The 16,372-nt window shown below is 45.0% G+C and overlaps 1 protein-coding gene across 1 annotated transcript in view; it reads right to left on the bottom strand.

Annotated features, from left to right (window-relative positions):
* STK39 (serine/threonine kinase 39) overlaps positions 1 to 16,372 on the bottom strand; it is a 308,616-nt gene that overhangs the window by 243,141 nt on the left and 49,103 nt on the right. Inside the window, exon 2 of the mRNA XM_082658864.1 lies at positions 360 to 472. Coding sequence (XP_082514990.1) covers positions 360 to 472 — 113 coding nt within the window. The remainder of the gene's footprint in view (positions 1 to 359; positions 473 to 16,372) is intronic.

The raw sequence follows: 16,372 nt of genomic DNA, 5'->3' as shown, positions 1-16,372 counted from the left end.
TCAGTATCACATTACCTTAGGTCATCTGAGTCTCTGCACTCAGTATCACATGACCTTAGGTCATCTGAGTCTGTTCCCTCATTTCATAAAAAAGAGTGTTAACACTGAGGCCCTCCCCACCTGGGGATTATGAGGACTGAGCAAAATTCTGTTTGTCAAAGCAAAGTAAGCTGTATATTACACAACACAATCATAAGGGGAAAAAAGCCATGTGGGCTGCTTTCCAAGAAATAAGTGTGTCCGAACAGGAGAAAACACCAAGTTGCCTCTGCTCTCTGCTCTCCTGCTTCTCCGGCCCATCTCTATGTATCCATGAGTTAAGAAAAGCAACGAGCAGTATCCCCTTCACTTTTACTTACTAATAGTTCATCCATGCTGGTCTGGCATTTTTCCAAGTTGATCCGCTTTATTGCTACACGTTCTTGCCTGGGTTTACATAGAGCAGCCTGCACCACAGCTGTAGCGCCACTGCCTGAAACGAAATAAAAACAGCATCAGCTATCAAGTGGCACGCTGTCTGGTTACTATCTGTGACCCCCTTCACAAATTAATATCTATTTTTTTAAGTTTCTACTCCAAGTATTCAAAACATTATCATTTGACATCTTTTTAAAGAGTTTCTTAAGTCCGAAAATAATTCTATGAAGGAGAAAAAGGAAAAACTGCATGTTTCTAGAGAATACAAAGACAGTACCTGCACTTCAGAGGCTTAACGATCCAGGAAGGTGACCCACATCAAAAGAGCCCATTGCGTATGGGAACATATGTATATGTATAACTGATTCACTTTGTTATAAAGCAGAAACTAACACACCATTGTAAAGCAATTATACCCCAATAAAGGTGTAAAAAAAAAAAAAAAGAGCCCATTGCAATACAGGGTGTTCACTGCTGCCCAGAACAAAGGCTGAGAAAGTGATGGGTCTCATGTCACAGAATAAGAGAGGGCTTCCCTGGTGGAGCAGTGGTTAAGAATCCGCCTGCCAATTTCGAGCCCTGCCAGGGTTCGAGCCCTGGTCCGGGAAGATCCCACATGCCACGGAGCAACTAAGCCCGTGCGCCACAACCACTGAGCCTGTGCTCTGGAACCCTCAAGCCACAACTACTGAAGCCTGTGCACCTAGAGCCCGTGCTCCGCAACAGAAACCACTGCAATGAGAAGCCCGCTCACCGCAACTAGAGCAAGCCTAAGCACAGCAACGAAGACCCAATACTGCCAAAAATAATTAATTAATTAATTTTTTTAAAAAAGAATAAGAGACATAAGCATCTAAGCACACCCCTGCGTGGACGCCATTACCATCATCTCATGCTGATGCCTTCCCATGTCAGTGCCTTTACAGTATCTCAAGCTCCTCTCCCCCTTCAGCCCAAACCAAACCACTCCAGCCTGAGCTACTTCAGGGCTTCCATGAGATGCTGTGACAACTTATTATCTACTCTGAGCACTCTGTGAGCTTATGTCTTCCAATTTTGCTCTACAATTAGAAGAACAGGAATCAACCTGAGTATTCTCATGCTGAAAGCAGGACTCTTCAAGGATACCAAGCAAAATGATGCAAATGTGTAATTACAAAAGCTCTCAGCATTCATATGCGTTTCCCATTTCTAAGGTTTCATGATCATTAGCTAATGCACTCAAATTCCTAAGAGGCAGAGTCGTGTCAGCATCCATATTTTATAAGAGCAAACTGCAGACGTGTAATGATTTGTGGCAGAGAACAAAGAGCTCCTAATCGGATTTGTATTCCGTAGGGGCAAAAAGACCTCCAGGTTAAGGCATCTCAATTCTGCAAAGAATACCAAAAATCTCATTCTCATCACATAAATCCTCTCCCTGCAAGACTGCCAAGGAGAGAAACAGCCTGTACTCGGGACTGTACAAAAGGGGGCAGATGTGACCGTCCACTTTTCTCCTTCAAGTTTTTCTTTGGGTACTCTTTCCCAAATGAGTCACCGAATCTCGTCCAAAGGGCAGGAGGCAGAATCTTTTGTCAATAAGGAGGGGAGACCAGTTTTAGATTTCCTGACACACGTGAGAGAAAGGCACGACACTTCTTGTGCAAATCAAGGCTTTCCCACCCCAAAGAAGCGCCCGAATGGGTGTGTTTAAGCACTGAAGTTCTGCCCTGTGGTCTCATCATGAGCTCTGGCCCCCTGATCTATGACCCGAGCAGGTCACCCTAATGCTCCAAAGACAGGTCTCCAAGTTCACGGCTTCTGTTCCAGGAAGTCCCACCTGTGTTCACTGGGGAAGAAACTCCACAGATACTGACCACCCACTATATAGTCGGCATTTTCCTCGCATAATTCTTGTTACAAGCCTGTGCAGTTTTTGTTATTAGCCTCATTTTATATGTGAGAACACTGGGACTCGGAAAACTTGCCCACACAGTTCACAAGTACCTGAGCCGGGATCTGAGTCAGGTCTGCAGGACTCTAACGTCCATGGTTTTTTCCTACCTCCCACAAGTCAGAAGCGCACCTCTCCCTTTCCTTCCCTCTTTTGCCCTTCCTAGGAAAACATTTTCTGCCCTATATGGTTGAAGAAAAGAGAAACAACCTAGAGAACCTCACTCTCTCTAGAGCTCAGTGCAAGGAGCAAACGCCACTGTCACAGGTTGTTTAAAAGGGGCTGCCTGTCCCTAACCTCACTGCTTCTCCATCAGCTGTTACTCCAAGTCCCACTGGATCAACCTCACCAGCCCTGCAGATCGCAGCATGTTGGGCTCAATCCAGAATGCTCCAGATACCAGGGCCAAACACTACAAAGAGCCCTGCTGATAGCAGAGTGTATTTTCCAGTCAAGGTCTCCAGAACAAGAGACCATCACTGAAGGGAGCCACAGAGAAAGTGATAAGTAGCAAGTTAGCGCTGGGCCTGGTACCCAGCAGAGAAATCAACAAAAGTCTTTAACAAGCTGCTGATGGGAAGCTCAGCCCTACCTGTTGTAAATCGCCCCCCAATCCCACCCCTCCATCCTCCATCCACATCCCAGAACATTCTCACATTGGGAAAACTGCAAAACAGGAAAGAAGAAAACAAATTCCCAGAAACGGTAAAATAAGTGTACATGACATGGGACTACCACGCCCAGTCAGTTAAGCCCTTGACTATAAAAGCCTTCTGGTTTCCACAGACAAACGCAAGAATATGGACACAAAGAAGAATTCTAAAAAGGGGAAGGGATGTTGAGTTGGCTTTTGCACAGCAAAGGAAACCACTGACAAAATGCAAAGACAGGGACTTCCCTGGTGGCTCAGTGGTTAAGAATTCGCCTCCCAATGCAGGGGACGCAGCTTTGATCCCTGGTCAGAGAACTACATCGCACATGCATGCCACAACTAAGAATTCACATGCTGCAACTAAGACCTGGCACAACCAAAAATCAATCAATCAATTAATTAAAAAATTAAAAATGGCAGAAGGGGAGAGACAGCACATGCAAAAGAGGGCCTCTGACTGTGGAGCTCCGGAGTTTGGAGCCATATGGCTGACAGAGTCTTGGTGCTCCAGCCGGGTGTCAATCAGGCCTGAGACTCTGAGGTAGGAGAGCCGAGTTCAGGACACTGGTCCATCAGAGACCTCCCGGACCCACGTAATATCAAACGGCAAAAGCTCTCCCAGAGATCTCAATCTCAACGCTAAGACCCAACTCCACTCAACGGCCAGCAAGCTACACTGCTAGACACCCTATGTCAAACAACTAGCAAGACAGGAACACAAACCCACCCATTAGCAGAGAGGCTGCCTAAAATCATAATAAGTTCACAGACACCCCAAAACACACCACCAGATGTGGTCCTGCCCACAGGAAGGACAAGATCCAGCCTCAACCACCAGAACACAGGCACCAGTCCCCTCCACCAGGAAGCCTACACAACCCACTGAACCAACCTTACCCACTTGGGGAAGACACCAAAAACAATGGGAACTACGAACCTGCAGCCTGCAACAAGAAGACCCCAAACACAGTAAGATAAGCAAAATGAGAAGACAGAAACACATAGCAGATGAAGGAGCAAGGTAAAAACCCACCAGACCTAACAAATGAAGAGGAAATAGGCAGTCTACCTGAAAAAGAATTCAGAATAATGATAGTAAAGATGATCCAAAATCTTGGAAACAGGGCTTCCCTGGTGGCGCAGCGGTTGAGAGTCCGCCTGCCGAGGCAGGGGACACGGGTTCGTGTCCCGGTCTGGGAAGATCCCACATGCCGCGGCGCAGCAGGTCCCGTGAGCCATGGCCACTGAGCCTGCTCGTCCGGAGCCTGTGCTCTGCAACGGGAGAGGCCACAACAGTGAGAGGCCCGCGGACCACAAAAAAAAAAACAACTTGGAAACAGAAAGGAGAAAATACAAGAAACATTTAACAAGAAACTAGAAGAACTAAAGAGCAAACAACCAATGATGAACAACACAATAAATGAAATTTAAAATTCTCTAGAAGGAATCAATAGCAGAAAAACTGAGGCAAAAGAACGGATTGGTGACCTGGAAGATAAAATAGTGGAAATAACTACTGCAGAGCAGAATAAAGAAAAAGCAATGAAAAGAATGCAGGACAGCCTCAGAGACCTCTGGGAAAACATTAAATCCACCAACATTCGAATTATAAGGGGGGGTCCCAGAAGAAGAAGAGAGAAAGAAAGGGACTGAGAAAATATTTGAAGAGATTACAGTTGAAAACTTCCCTAATGTGGGAAAGGAAATAGTCAATCAAGCCCAGGAAGCACAGAGAGTCCCATACAGGATAAATCCAATGAAAAACATGCCAAACCACATATTAATCAAATTTTCAAAAATTAAATACAAAGAAAAATATTAAAAGCAGTAAGAAAAAAACAATAAATAACATACAAGGGAATTCCCATGAGGTTAACAGCTGATCTTTCAGCAGACACTCTGCAAGCCAGAAGGGAGTGGCTGGATATATTTAAAGTGATGAAAGAGAAAAACCTACAACCAAGGTTACTCCACCCAGCAAGGATCTCATTCAGATTCAATGGAGAAGTTAAAACCTTTACAGACAAGCAAAAGCTAAGAGAATTCAGCAACACCAAACCAGCTTTAAAACAAATGCTAAAGGAACTTCTCTAGGCAGGAAACACAAGAGAAGCAAAAGCCTTACAATAACAAACCCAAAACAATTAAGAAAATGGTAATAGGAAAACTACCTTAAATGAAAATGGACTAGATGCTCCAACCAAAAGACATAGATTGGCTGAATGCATACAAAAACAAGACCCATATATATGCTGCCTACAAGAGACCCACTTCAGACCTAGGGACACACAGAGACTGAAAGTGAGGGTATGGAAAAAGATATTCCATGCAAATGGATATCAAAAGAAAGCTGGAGTAGCAATACTCATATGAGATAAAACAGACTTTAATATAAAGAATGTTACAGGGCTTCCGTGGTGGCGCAGTGGTTGAGAGTCCACCTGCTGATGCAGGGGACACAGGTTCGTGCCCCAGTCCAGGAAGATCCCACTGGGCCCGTGAGCCATGGCCGCTGAGCCTGCGCGTCCAGAGCCTGTGCTCCGCAACGGGAGAGGCCACAACAGTGAGAGGCCCGCGTATCGCAAAAAAAAAAAAAAAAAAAAAAAAAATCTAAAAACAATAAATGCTGGAGAGGGTGTGGAGAAAAGGGAATCCTCTTGCACTGCTGGTTGGAATGTAAACTGATACAGCCACTATGCAGAACAGTATGGAGGTTCCTTAAGAAACTAAAAATAGAACTACCATATGACCCAGCAATCCCACTACTGGGCATATGCCCTGAGAAAACCATAATTCCAAAAGAGTCATGTACCACAATGTTCACTGCAGCACTATTTACAATAGCCAGGACATGGAAGCAACCTAAGTGTCCATCAACAGATGAATGGATAAAGAAGATGTGGCACATATATACAATGGAATATTACTCAGCCATGAAAAGAAACAAAATTGAGTTATTTGTAGTGAGGTGGATGGACCTAGAGACTGTCATACAGAGTGAAGTAAGTCAGGGAGAGAGAAACAAATACCGTATGCTAACACACATATGGAATCTAAAAAAAATTTTTAAAAAAAGGTTCTGAAGAACCTAGGGGCAGGACAGGAATAAAGACACAGACATAGAGAATGGACTTGAGGACATGGGGAGGGGGACGGGTAAGCTGGGACGAAGTGAGAGAGTGGCAATGAACGTACATACACTACCAAATGTAAAACAGATAGCTAGTGGGAAGCAGCTACATAGCACAGGGAGATCAGTTCGGTGCTTTGTGTCCACCTAGAGGGGCGGGATAGGGAAGGTGGGAGGGAGACGCAAGAGGGAGGAGATATGGGGATATATGCATACGTATAGCTGATTCACTCTGTTATACAGCAGAAACTAACCCACCATTGTAAAGCAATTATACTCCAATAAAAATGTTAAAAAAAGTAAAATGAAAAGACAACCTACTGAATGGGAGAAAATATTTGCAAATGATATGTCTAATAAGGGATTAATATCTAAAACATGTAAAGAGCTCATACAACTCAACTTCAAAAAACAAACTGATTAAAAAATGTGCAGAAGAACTGAAGAGTCATTTTTCCAAAGAGGACATGCAGGTGGTCAACAGGCACATGAAAAGATGCACAACATTGCTAATCATCAAGGAAATGCAAATCGAAACCAAAATGAGATTACACCTCATACCTGTCAGAATGGTTATCATCAAAAAGAGCACAAATAACATATGTTGGTGAGGATGTGGAGAAAAGAGAACCCATGTACACTGTTGGTGGGAATGTAAATTGGTGTAGCCGCTGTGGAAAACAATATGGAGGTTTGTCAAAAAACTAAAAATAGAACTACCATATGACCCAGCAATTCCACTCCTGGTTATATATCCAAAAACAACAAACACACTAATATGAAAAGATGCAGGCACCCCAATGTTCATAGCAGCATTATTAGCAACTGCCGAGATATGGAAGCAACCTAAGTGTCCATCAACAGACGAATGGATAAAGAGGATATGATACATACCTACATACACATACACACACACACACACACACACACACAGGAATATTAGTCATAAAAAAGAATGAAGTTTTGCCATTTGCAGCTAGCAACGTGGATGGACTTGGAGGACCTTATGCTAAGTGAAATAAATCAGAGAAAGACGAATACTGTATGATATCACTTACATGTGGAATCTCAAAAATACAAGAGCTAGTAAATATATCACAAAAGAAGCAGACTCACAGTTAGAGAGAACAAGCTAGTGGTTACCAGTGGGGAGAGGAGGAGGGACAATAAAGGGGTGGAGGAGTAGGAGATACAACCTATCGGGGTATAAGATAGGCTCAAGGGCTTCCCTGGTGGCGCAGTGGTTTAGAGTCCGCCTGCCGATGCAGGGGACACGGGTTCGTGCCCCGGTCCGGGAAGATGCCACGTGCCGCGGAGCGGCTGGGCCCGTGAGCCATGGCCAGTGAGCCTGCATGTCCGGAGCCTGTGCCCCGCAACGGGAGAGGCCACAACAGTGAGAGGCCCACGTACCGCAAAAAAAAAAAAAAAAAAGATAGGCTCAAGGATGTACTGTACAACATGGGGAATACAGCCAATATTTTGTAGCAGCTGTAAGTAGAAAGTAATCTTTAAAAATTGTAAAAAACTTTTTTTTAATTTAAAAAATAGTAATATATTTTTTAAATTTAAAAGGGGGAGGGAGTGTTGGGGCAAGTCTTTTATTAGAGCCGTACACCTAGAGGATTGTTACTGCTTTATAACTACAGCTGACTAAAGAACAACTGGCAGCTTCTCATCTCTAGAAAGAATAAATATGAAAGCTTTATGACCTGAGGTGACTGTCACAGCATGAATGGGTTTAACCACCCATTGGACAATTTGGAACAGTCTATTTTGAATCCAAAGATTTCCTTCAACTGTTAAGAGAGATCAAGAACAACTTTAGAGATGCAGGGAGCCTTAAAGACCATCAAGTCTAGCCCCTCACCATGTGGCTGAGGACAGGAAGGGAAGGGAGGCCAGGTCTCATCAGAAGCCAGATCAGCCAGCACCCTGACATGGACTTCCCGGCCTCCAAAACAGGGAGAAATAAATTCCTGTTGTTGAAGGCACCCATTCTTAAGGTATTCTATTATGGCAGCCCAAGCTGACTAATACAAAACGCTTTCCTTGTCTGTTCTGAAGCCACTCTCCCACCGTCACCTATGCTAAATTATGCCATATAAGTTAGAAGTTCTCAAAAACTTCCTAATTAATTCCAACAGCAATAAGAGACAAGATACAACTGAAGGGCCTCTGGAAGGCCTCTGTAATTCTCAAGTCGTAGGTCAGTAAGACCCTTGAGAAGAAGGTTAGACAGGGATTCTATCCAACCCTGATACTGATTCCCTCTGTGACACTGGCCCTATTTCTACCTATACCTCCGTTTCCTTAATCGGCATAATAAAAGCTACCTGCAAGGCTTAATAACAATGAGTTTCACATCCCTGGAAAACATCGACTCAATAAATGTTAGTCTCTCTCTCTGGGACTCACTTCTCCATCTGTAACATGAAGGAGATGGACTGGGGAAAAGAGAGAGGGCAAAGTAGCTCCAGGTCAGGACTGAGTTTCATTTTGCTCACCAGGAAGATTCAGTTGGTTTAAAAGCAGGGGAACAGGTGGGCCAAACAGGAAAACCAGAAGACTAAATGACTTCTAAGGTCTGATACAGCATGATGAGTTTAAGCGTCTAAGATATAAGAGAATAACCCAGAGAATTCAGGAACAGCTATGAATTAATATCCTATAGCTACATTTCTCGCTGAAAATGTACTTTGACACCTAGCCAAACAAAATGATTTTAAGAAGTCTTTGTTCATCCAGATTGCATGAGTTCATAGCCTAGCCCTGCTACATACTAACTGCTTGTCCTTGGACAACCTTCTTAACATCTCCATGCCTCAGTTTCTTCCCTTGTAAGATGTCAATAATAGCACCGAGTTCACAGGGCAGCTGTGAAGATCCAATGAGTTAATACATGGAAAGCCCTTGGAACCGTGCCTAGCACACAGGAAGTACTAATTAAATCTCAGCTAGAATTACTCCTCAGGGAAATCCCTCCAGGTCAGCTGGTGTCCTGTCAATTTGTCATGTTAACACCACATAGTATTTCATGGTGTTTGATGTACCACAATTTATTCAGCCCTTCTTTTATTGATGAGTACTTTTTTTTATGTCCAGTTCCCCCCACATTACAAACAGTGTAACAATAAATATCTGGAACTCTTAAAATATGTATTAGTCGACAAGAACTTTCATGTTAAAGTTAGGACAATTGGTCGATTGTTCAGTAACCCCTTCCCATAAATGTCAGGATTTAAAAAGCAAAAAGGTAAACAGGACAGGTACTACATTAGCCTGTGACAGGAATGGTGGCCAGGGGAAGCAAATTCTGTCATCATACGCTACTTAAATGAAGAGCACCAAGCCGAAACTTTAACAAGAGTTTGTGCATCTCTTAGCACCTGAGAAAGCTCCTTAATTATGCATAGCTGTCCTTTTTTAGTGAATAGAGTCCAGAGCTGTATCAGGCTTTCTTTTTAGAGGTGCTGGCTGCTGGTATGCAGTAAACAAAACAGATGACTTTGGTCCAGCTGGTGATTTCTTCCAATTCTCTCTTTACCCAACTTGCTCGAGGTGCCCTATTTATGTCATGTGTCCAAACTCATAGCTCATGAGGCCAATCAGGTCCCATGAGGACCACAAGCTGGCCAGGGCGTGAATGGACACACGTGAGCTCCACGGGGACACAGCTGCCACTCTGCCTCAGTCCACTGGCGCCACCTGACATCACTGACCTACCGGAGCAAGATTCTGATTCTCGCAGAAAAGCTGAAAATCCAGAATTTTGTGTGAGAGCTCCTAAATTAAGGTTAGCAATTTATGTTTAAAAACATAAAAATATGGTAAGTCACATAAAAGCTTGCCATATGGGCTTCCCTGGTGGCGCAGTGGTTAAGAATCCGCCTGCCAATGCAGGGGACACGGGTTCGAGCCCTGGTCCGGGAAGATCCCACATGCCGTGGAGCAACTAAGCCCGTGTGCCACAACTACTAAGCCTGTGCTCTGAAGCCCGCGAGCCACAACTACTGAAGCCCGTGTGCCTACAGCCCGTGCTCTGCAACAAGAGAAGCCACTGCAATGAGAAGCCCGTGTACCGCAATGAAGATCCAATGCAGCCAAATATAAATAAATAAAACAAAGAAATTTTTTAAATATATTTAAAAAAAAAAAAAGAAGCTCGCCACAGGCCGTATTTGCCTCCCTGGGTGACTGCTAGTTGGCTTCAAATGTGTACCTTTCCTTACCTGAAGGTACAAATTTAAAATTATCTATTCGATTACACATACGAAGCTGTCATTCTTCTAGATCAAAAATGGTCACATTTCCTACAGTTCAACATAATATGCGAATATACTCAGGACACGGGCCCACACTCATTTACAGCAGGTCACCACATGGCCATCCACCGCATCCTGCCACTTCATACAAAGAGAAAGCCATCAGAGCTATTCGGTCGTTTGGTGCGTTCTATGTGGAAGGAACACGGGCACAGTAAACTCTCAAGTCAAACACAAAGAACAGAAACAGTGAGACAGGTGTTATGTGCAATCTGCTGGACAGATTCTTTTACAAAACAGATGCTACTGCTGGCCTGTCAGGATACACCAGGCCAGGCACAGCAAGGCCACATTTCTCACAGCAGCCACAAACAGGTGACCCTCCTAAGCAACCTGGCTTGTGCAACAGCCAAGCTGGTTGAGTTATGTCCTTCGGCCTCGGTCAAAAGAACCAGTGAGCAGAGCCTCCTTCTGGGGCTGTTGGAGCAGATTTAGAGCTTACTATAAAAAAATCCTAAAGACCAGGGTGAGCTACAGAAATGGTCACTCAGTGAATGAACTTGTGTTTCACCACTGACCTGGATAAACTACCTTCCCTGGGAAAGCCTGGCTTGTTAAAACCTTTAGAGGTCACAGACCTCACCAAAGAAAAGCAAGGCTTGTGTGTAACTCAGCAAGAGCCATCTGATAATACCACAGAAAAACAAAAAGTCACCCGGGGCTCTGATCGTAAGGGAGATACAGGGAAACTGGTGTGTGGAATCAAACTGCAATGAATGTCATATGCTCACCTTGGACCTCAAGCTACACCTAAAGCAACAATTAAATATGTTTTAAAAATTTTAAACACAGCTCTATACTACCCTTACTAAACTCGGAAAGTGGACTGGGATTATCTAACACAAAGAAAATGATTATTAAGGGATACAGGTAAAGTCTAGGTACCTGGTTGAAGAGGAGTGGTATGTATGGGATAAGAATCTGCTGAGTATCAGACTCTAACTTCCGTCTAACTCAGTGGGATTGATACTGTGATTTACTCCTAGACATTTTTGGTTTCCTTAATGATACACAGTAGATAAAAGAGTCACTCTGTAAATACGATTACTTGCCAGTTTAAAAAACATTTCACAATTACAGTCGTCCCCCCCTTTTTTGTGGTTTCGCTTTCCGTGATTTTAGTTACCCAAGGTCAACCGTGATCGAAAAACATTACATGGAAAATTCCAGAAATAAACAATTTGCAAGGTTTAAAGTTTGTGCCATTCTGAGTAGTGTGATGAGATCCCACTCCATCCCATCCTGGACGTGAATCGGCCCTTTGTCCAGCGTATCCCACTTGTAAGTCACTTAGTAGCCATCTAAGGTTATCAGATCAACTGTCAAGGTATCGCAAGCTGCGATCAGGTAAAGCCCGATCATAGGTAGGTATGTACAGGAAAAAAAAAACATAGTATATGTAGGGTTCAGTACTATCTGCTGTTTCAGGCATCTACTGGGGGTCTTAGAACACGTCCCCCATGGATAAGGGGGACAGCTGTAGTCTGAAGAGCACTCACTTCAAGGTCAGATCCCTTAAAGCTGAAACAGAATAGTTATTCTAAGATTCGAGTTCTAATGCTGACACTAATTCTAATGCTGACCAACAGAAAAGTTGGAGTGAAACATATGATCTCTCTGTCCGTGAATGTGTATTTATTGTTTAAGAAAAAGATCATCCTATTTGGGTGGGGTGGGGGGCTTTGACAACACAGTCCCAGGGATTAGCTATGAATCACTTGAGATGCTGCCTTCTTTAACAGCCCCAGGCAGAGTTAGTCACTTCCTCTCTGCCCCTAAGGACACAGTCCAGTCTCATGCCAGCACTTAACATGCTCATCGAGTTGGTCTCCACAGCCTTATGACTCTAGAACCAACCCTTCCACTGAGGCCCCTGCCTGGAACGCAGGAGGTCCTCAATAACTGTTTGCTAAGTGGATGAAACTCCCATCCACCTCTCCCTGGGTTGACAAGGTAAACAAGGGAGGTGTAGCTGTGCCCAAAGCTGGGTCTATACAGAGTCATCTCAGCCCAACAGGCTATATAACCTGGAGGCAAGGAGGCAGAGCACTTTTACTCAGTATGCTCACTGTATGTGTGTGTAAGTAGGTAGCTTTTGGTAGACATGGCAGTTAACGTGGAGGAACAAGCCTTGCAAGGCCATCTGCCTGAAGGCACTTATGGTTTGTAGAACATCCCTTTCAATTCTGGTGTCGTCAAGTGTCACGGGAAAGCTCAGACTGAAGAGCAATGTCCCACCAGAATGGGTTGGGACCCTCAGTTTTGAAAAAGTGAATCCCCTGGCCACTGCTCAGCATGCAGGAATCGTGCAAAATGAGGCAGGCTAAAATAAAGTAGGGTCTTCAATGATTCCACTTGATGACAAAGAGGTGACATCAAACACCTGGTAATGTGGAGATGTGACAGACAGGAGCCGATGACAGTCCTCCAAATCCATCTTAGGAAACACTGCATCAGGCCCTAGACTGCAGGAGGGACACGTCCCTACAGAGCAAACTGGATTTTTATACTCAGTAAAGGTCACTTTGAAGTCCTCACCCCCTGTAAACTCAAAACCCCATGATCTGGCAAGACTGAAAAACTTCCTGTTCTGCTCTGAGGGGGTAGCAACTCCTCCCAGCAAAACCCACTCATTTTACTGATTAAATCAACCAAATAGAAGCCAACATTCCACAAAGGAATGTCCATTGCTATTCACACAGATAAACAGATACACCCACTGGCAAAGGCCAAAAGACGCTGAGTGCCCTGGTTCTCATACGGTATTTTAACATGGTATGGGGATGGTCTCCAGCTCCTTCCTGCTCCAACCTTACGCCACCGGGAAGTGGGAAGGGCTCTAAATGCAAAAGGAAGAGCCAGCATCTTCACATCGAGGTCGGTCCCACTTACCCATCTCAGCCACATGCACGTTGTCTTTGTAGGAATAAGAAAAAGGCATCCCCCTCACTGGACGGCAAGGCCTGCCAAGTGGACAACACACGACTGGGCAGAAAACTCCTTTCTCCCAGCTGACTGCATCAGAGCTTGCTGCGCTGAGCAAGGGTTGGGTGTTCAGCCACCAGGGACCAGGGTACAACTTTGGGGGCCCCTGGTCTAAGCTTAGCACATCCGTAGCCCCAAGCCTGTTTAAGAAAAATAAGTCAAGTCTGTTTCTAAGCCCCAAGACAACCAACCGCCTCAGATCTAAGAAACAGTCCCCATGAGAAGCCCTGGGTTTGGCCAGATTTTTCTCAAAGCCTGCGAGACAGAGTAATTAATAGCTGAACTCATCTCAGAAACACCTAAGATGTCTGTTTAAAAAGCAGATTCCTTGTTTTGTTTATGATGAACTGATTTTATTGTATTTTTTTAATTGAAGTACAGTTGATTTACGTTTCAGGTGTACAGCCAAGTGATTCAGTTATATAGATGTATTATTTTTCAGATTCTTTTCCATTACAGGTTATTAAAAGATATTGAATACGTTCCCTGTGCTATATGGTAGGTCCTTGTTGTTTATCTATTTTCTGTATAGTGTGTAACTGTTTAAAAAGCAGATTCTTGAGCCCATCTCCAACCTACTGAATCAGAATTGTTGCAAACAGAGGCCTGGAATCTGCATCTTTAATACGCTTCTCCAGCGATTTCCCTACGTCCTTAAATTTGAGAACCACAGATGCTGAGTGTCGGCTTCTCTGCCCCCTCGCCAGCCAGGGCACCAGGTCTTGGGAAAATTTATCAGCCCGGGGTCAGTCAGGAAAACCAGTTACACGAAGTCTTATAACAGATATTATTTAGTATAAAGAAGTGTTCCACAGGCGTTAGAGAAATGAAAAGACGAGTGACACAGAGTAGCTGCGGGAAGCAGCTATGTCCCCTAGAGCCGGGGGAATCAGAGAGGGGGCTTGGGGTTATGAGAATTTGACAGCTTAGAGGAGGAGACCCGCACAGCTGGGACCCAGATGTCCGAGGAGCGGGGGCTAACACCTCGGGGGCTCCAAGGAGGGCCTCTCAGTGAGGGTCCACATGGGGCTGGGAGGCCGTCTGATGGCATCTCTGAGGGATGTCAGGAGGCTGGTTCCAGGATGCAGAAAGAAGCTGCAGACCGGAACCAACTGCTGCTAGAGAGTGAAAGACCCTTTCTGGAAGGAAGCTGATAAGGACCGTAAGCAAGCAGGATGAAGCATGTCCTTTCTCCCTCCTCCAGCCTCCCAGAGTCCCTCAGCACCCCTCTATTAGCAGAGCTTAACAGGGAACAGCAGGCAAAGGAGGAACGTGGTTTGCCGAGTACCAGCCCAATATACAAGCCGAGTCTAGAAAGGTGTCTAGCGCTTAGAGACAATCACTTAATAAGGAGCCAAAGGAGTTTGATGTGCATCGGCTCCAATAGGAGGATGGGGCCTATTCCAAGCTCCCCCTAACAAAGGCCAGGTTTTCTCTTTTTTTTAATTTAATTCTCATTTCACTCTATTTTCAAACACAATTTCTATCATAGCCCTTTTTAGCATCTAACACTCCCCAAATGTTCACTCTGTACTTCCAGGCCTAGCCCACTCAACTTCCTCCTGGTCATGTAGTAATGACGAGTGGGAACCTGGGGCCAGACAGCCCCAGCAGCCATGAGACCTTGGGCAAGTTGCTCAGGCATTTGTGCCTCAGTTTCCTCAATTACAAAAAGGGAATGGCAACAGTATCCACCTCCACCTCACAGCAGAGCTGTAAATATTAAATGAGATGATACAGGCAAATGTAATCATATAAAGGAACATGCCTGGCACTTAAGTGTTTAATTATGTTCTGACTGTGAATATTATCAACACTATGATTATCCCAGACACCCGGATGGAAACTAGAACTAGACCTACTACAAGCTTCAGAAAAACGCCCTCCCTGAGATCACCTCTGCTCCCCCAGAGCCTCAGCTTCTGCCAGCTTCTTCTCAACTCCACCCCATTAAACCCTACTCCTGGTAGCCAGCACTGACAACCAACTCTTATACCACCATGACTGGGTGTACAGAAAATTATGCAGGGAAATGATTCATTGTTCCAGATCCACTTCTCTGATAGTTAAATATCCTTGGCGACCAGATCCATGAAGCAGCAAGGAACTAAAAGCTTCTCCTAGCTCAAGGGCAGAAGGAAAAGAGTCCATCCCGCTAATGCAAGGACAGAAGGAAAAGAGTCCATCCCGCTAATGCCACCCACCCCTCCCTATGTCTCCATCTGATCTGACTTCACTCATGATCAAACTCCTGCTTATCTGGTCTCCCTGGCAACCTGAGGTTCTCCCCCAAACTACACCATCCAAGAGGAAGTACAGGCAACCCTACAGGGGAAAGGGCTTTCCCTGCCTCTCTCTTGCCTCACTCTCACCCAGCAGCAGGGGAATGATGCCGCAGGCAGTCTGAAACGATAGAAGAAAAGAAGAGGCACAGGGGAAGCAGTGTCCTGGTAACCCCATCAGGCCTGAGATCACGGCTGTATGAGCAGGAGGAGGAAGAAGTGCCCCGCGAAGGGCCCCAACGGGAGCAGCAGCAAGCTGTCAGCCCCTGCCTCCGCCAGCCCTACCTCGTGGGTCTTCCTGCAGGATCCCACATTGCCATCGGTGGGGCCTGGCAGGAATTCAGAACTCTCCCTCCCATGGTCTTAAAGCTGGCGGCCAAAGTGTTAGGACCATACAGGAATTGGAAGATGTGCAGATAGCATAAGGTATCTGGGTATCCTGTGAAAATGTAGATGCTGATTAGTAAGTCTGGGGTGGGGCCTGAGATTCTATGTTTCTGCAGGCTCCCCTGTGACACGTATGATGTAGCTGGTCCATGGGCCCCTCTTTGAATTGCTAAAGCACAGGGGATATAGCTTCCCCAAATCACCCCCAAAGGTTCCTGGTACTTACCTCCTAACAAGGGAGTAGAAAGTTTAGAAACTGCC

The sequence above is a fragment of the Grampus griseus genome (genome assembly GCF_964374135.1).
Source record: "Grampus griseus genome assembly, chromosome: 7".
NCBI classification, from domain to species: domain Eukaryota; kingdom Metazoa; phylum Chordata; class Mammalia; order Artiodactyla; family Delphinidae; genus Grampus; species Grampus griseus.
The sequence above is the reverse complement of the archived record's forward strand: the minus strand, read 5'-3'. Positions and strand labels throughout refer to the sequence as shown.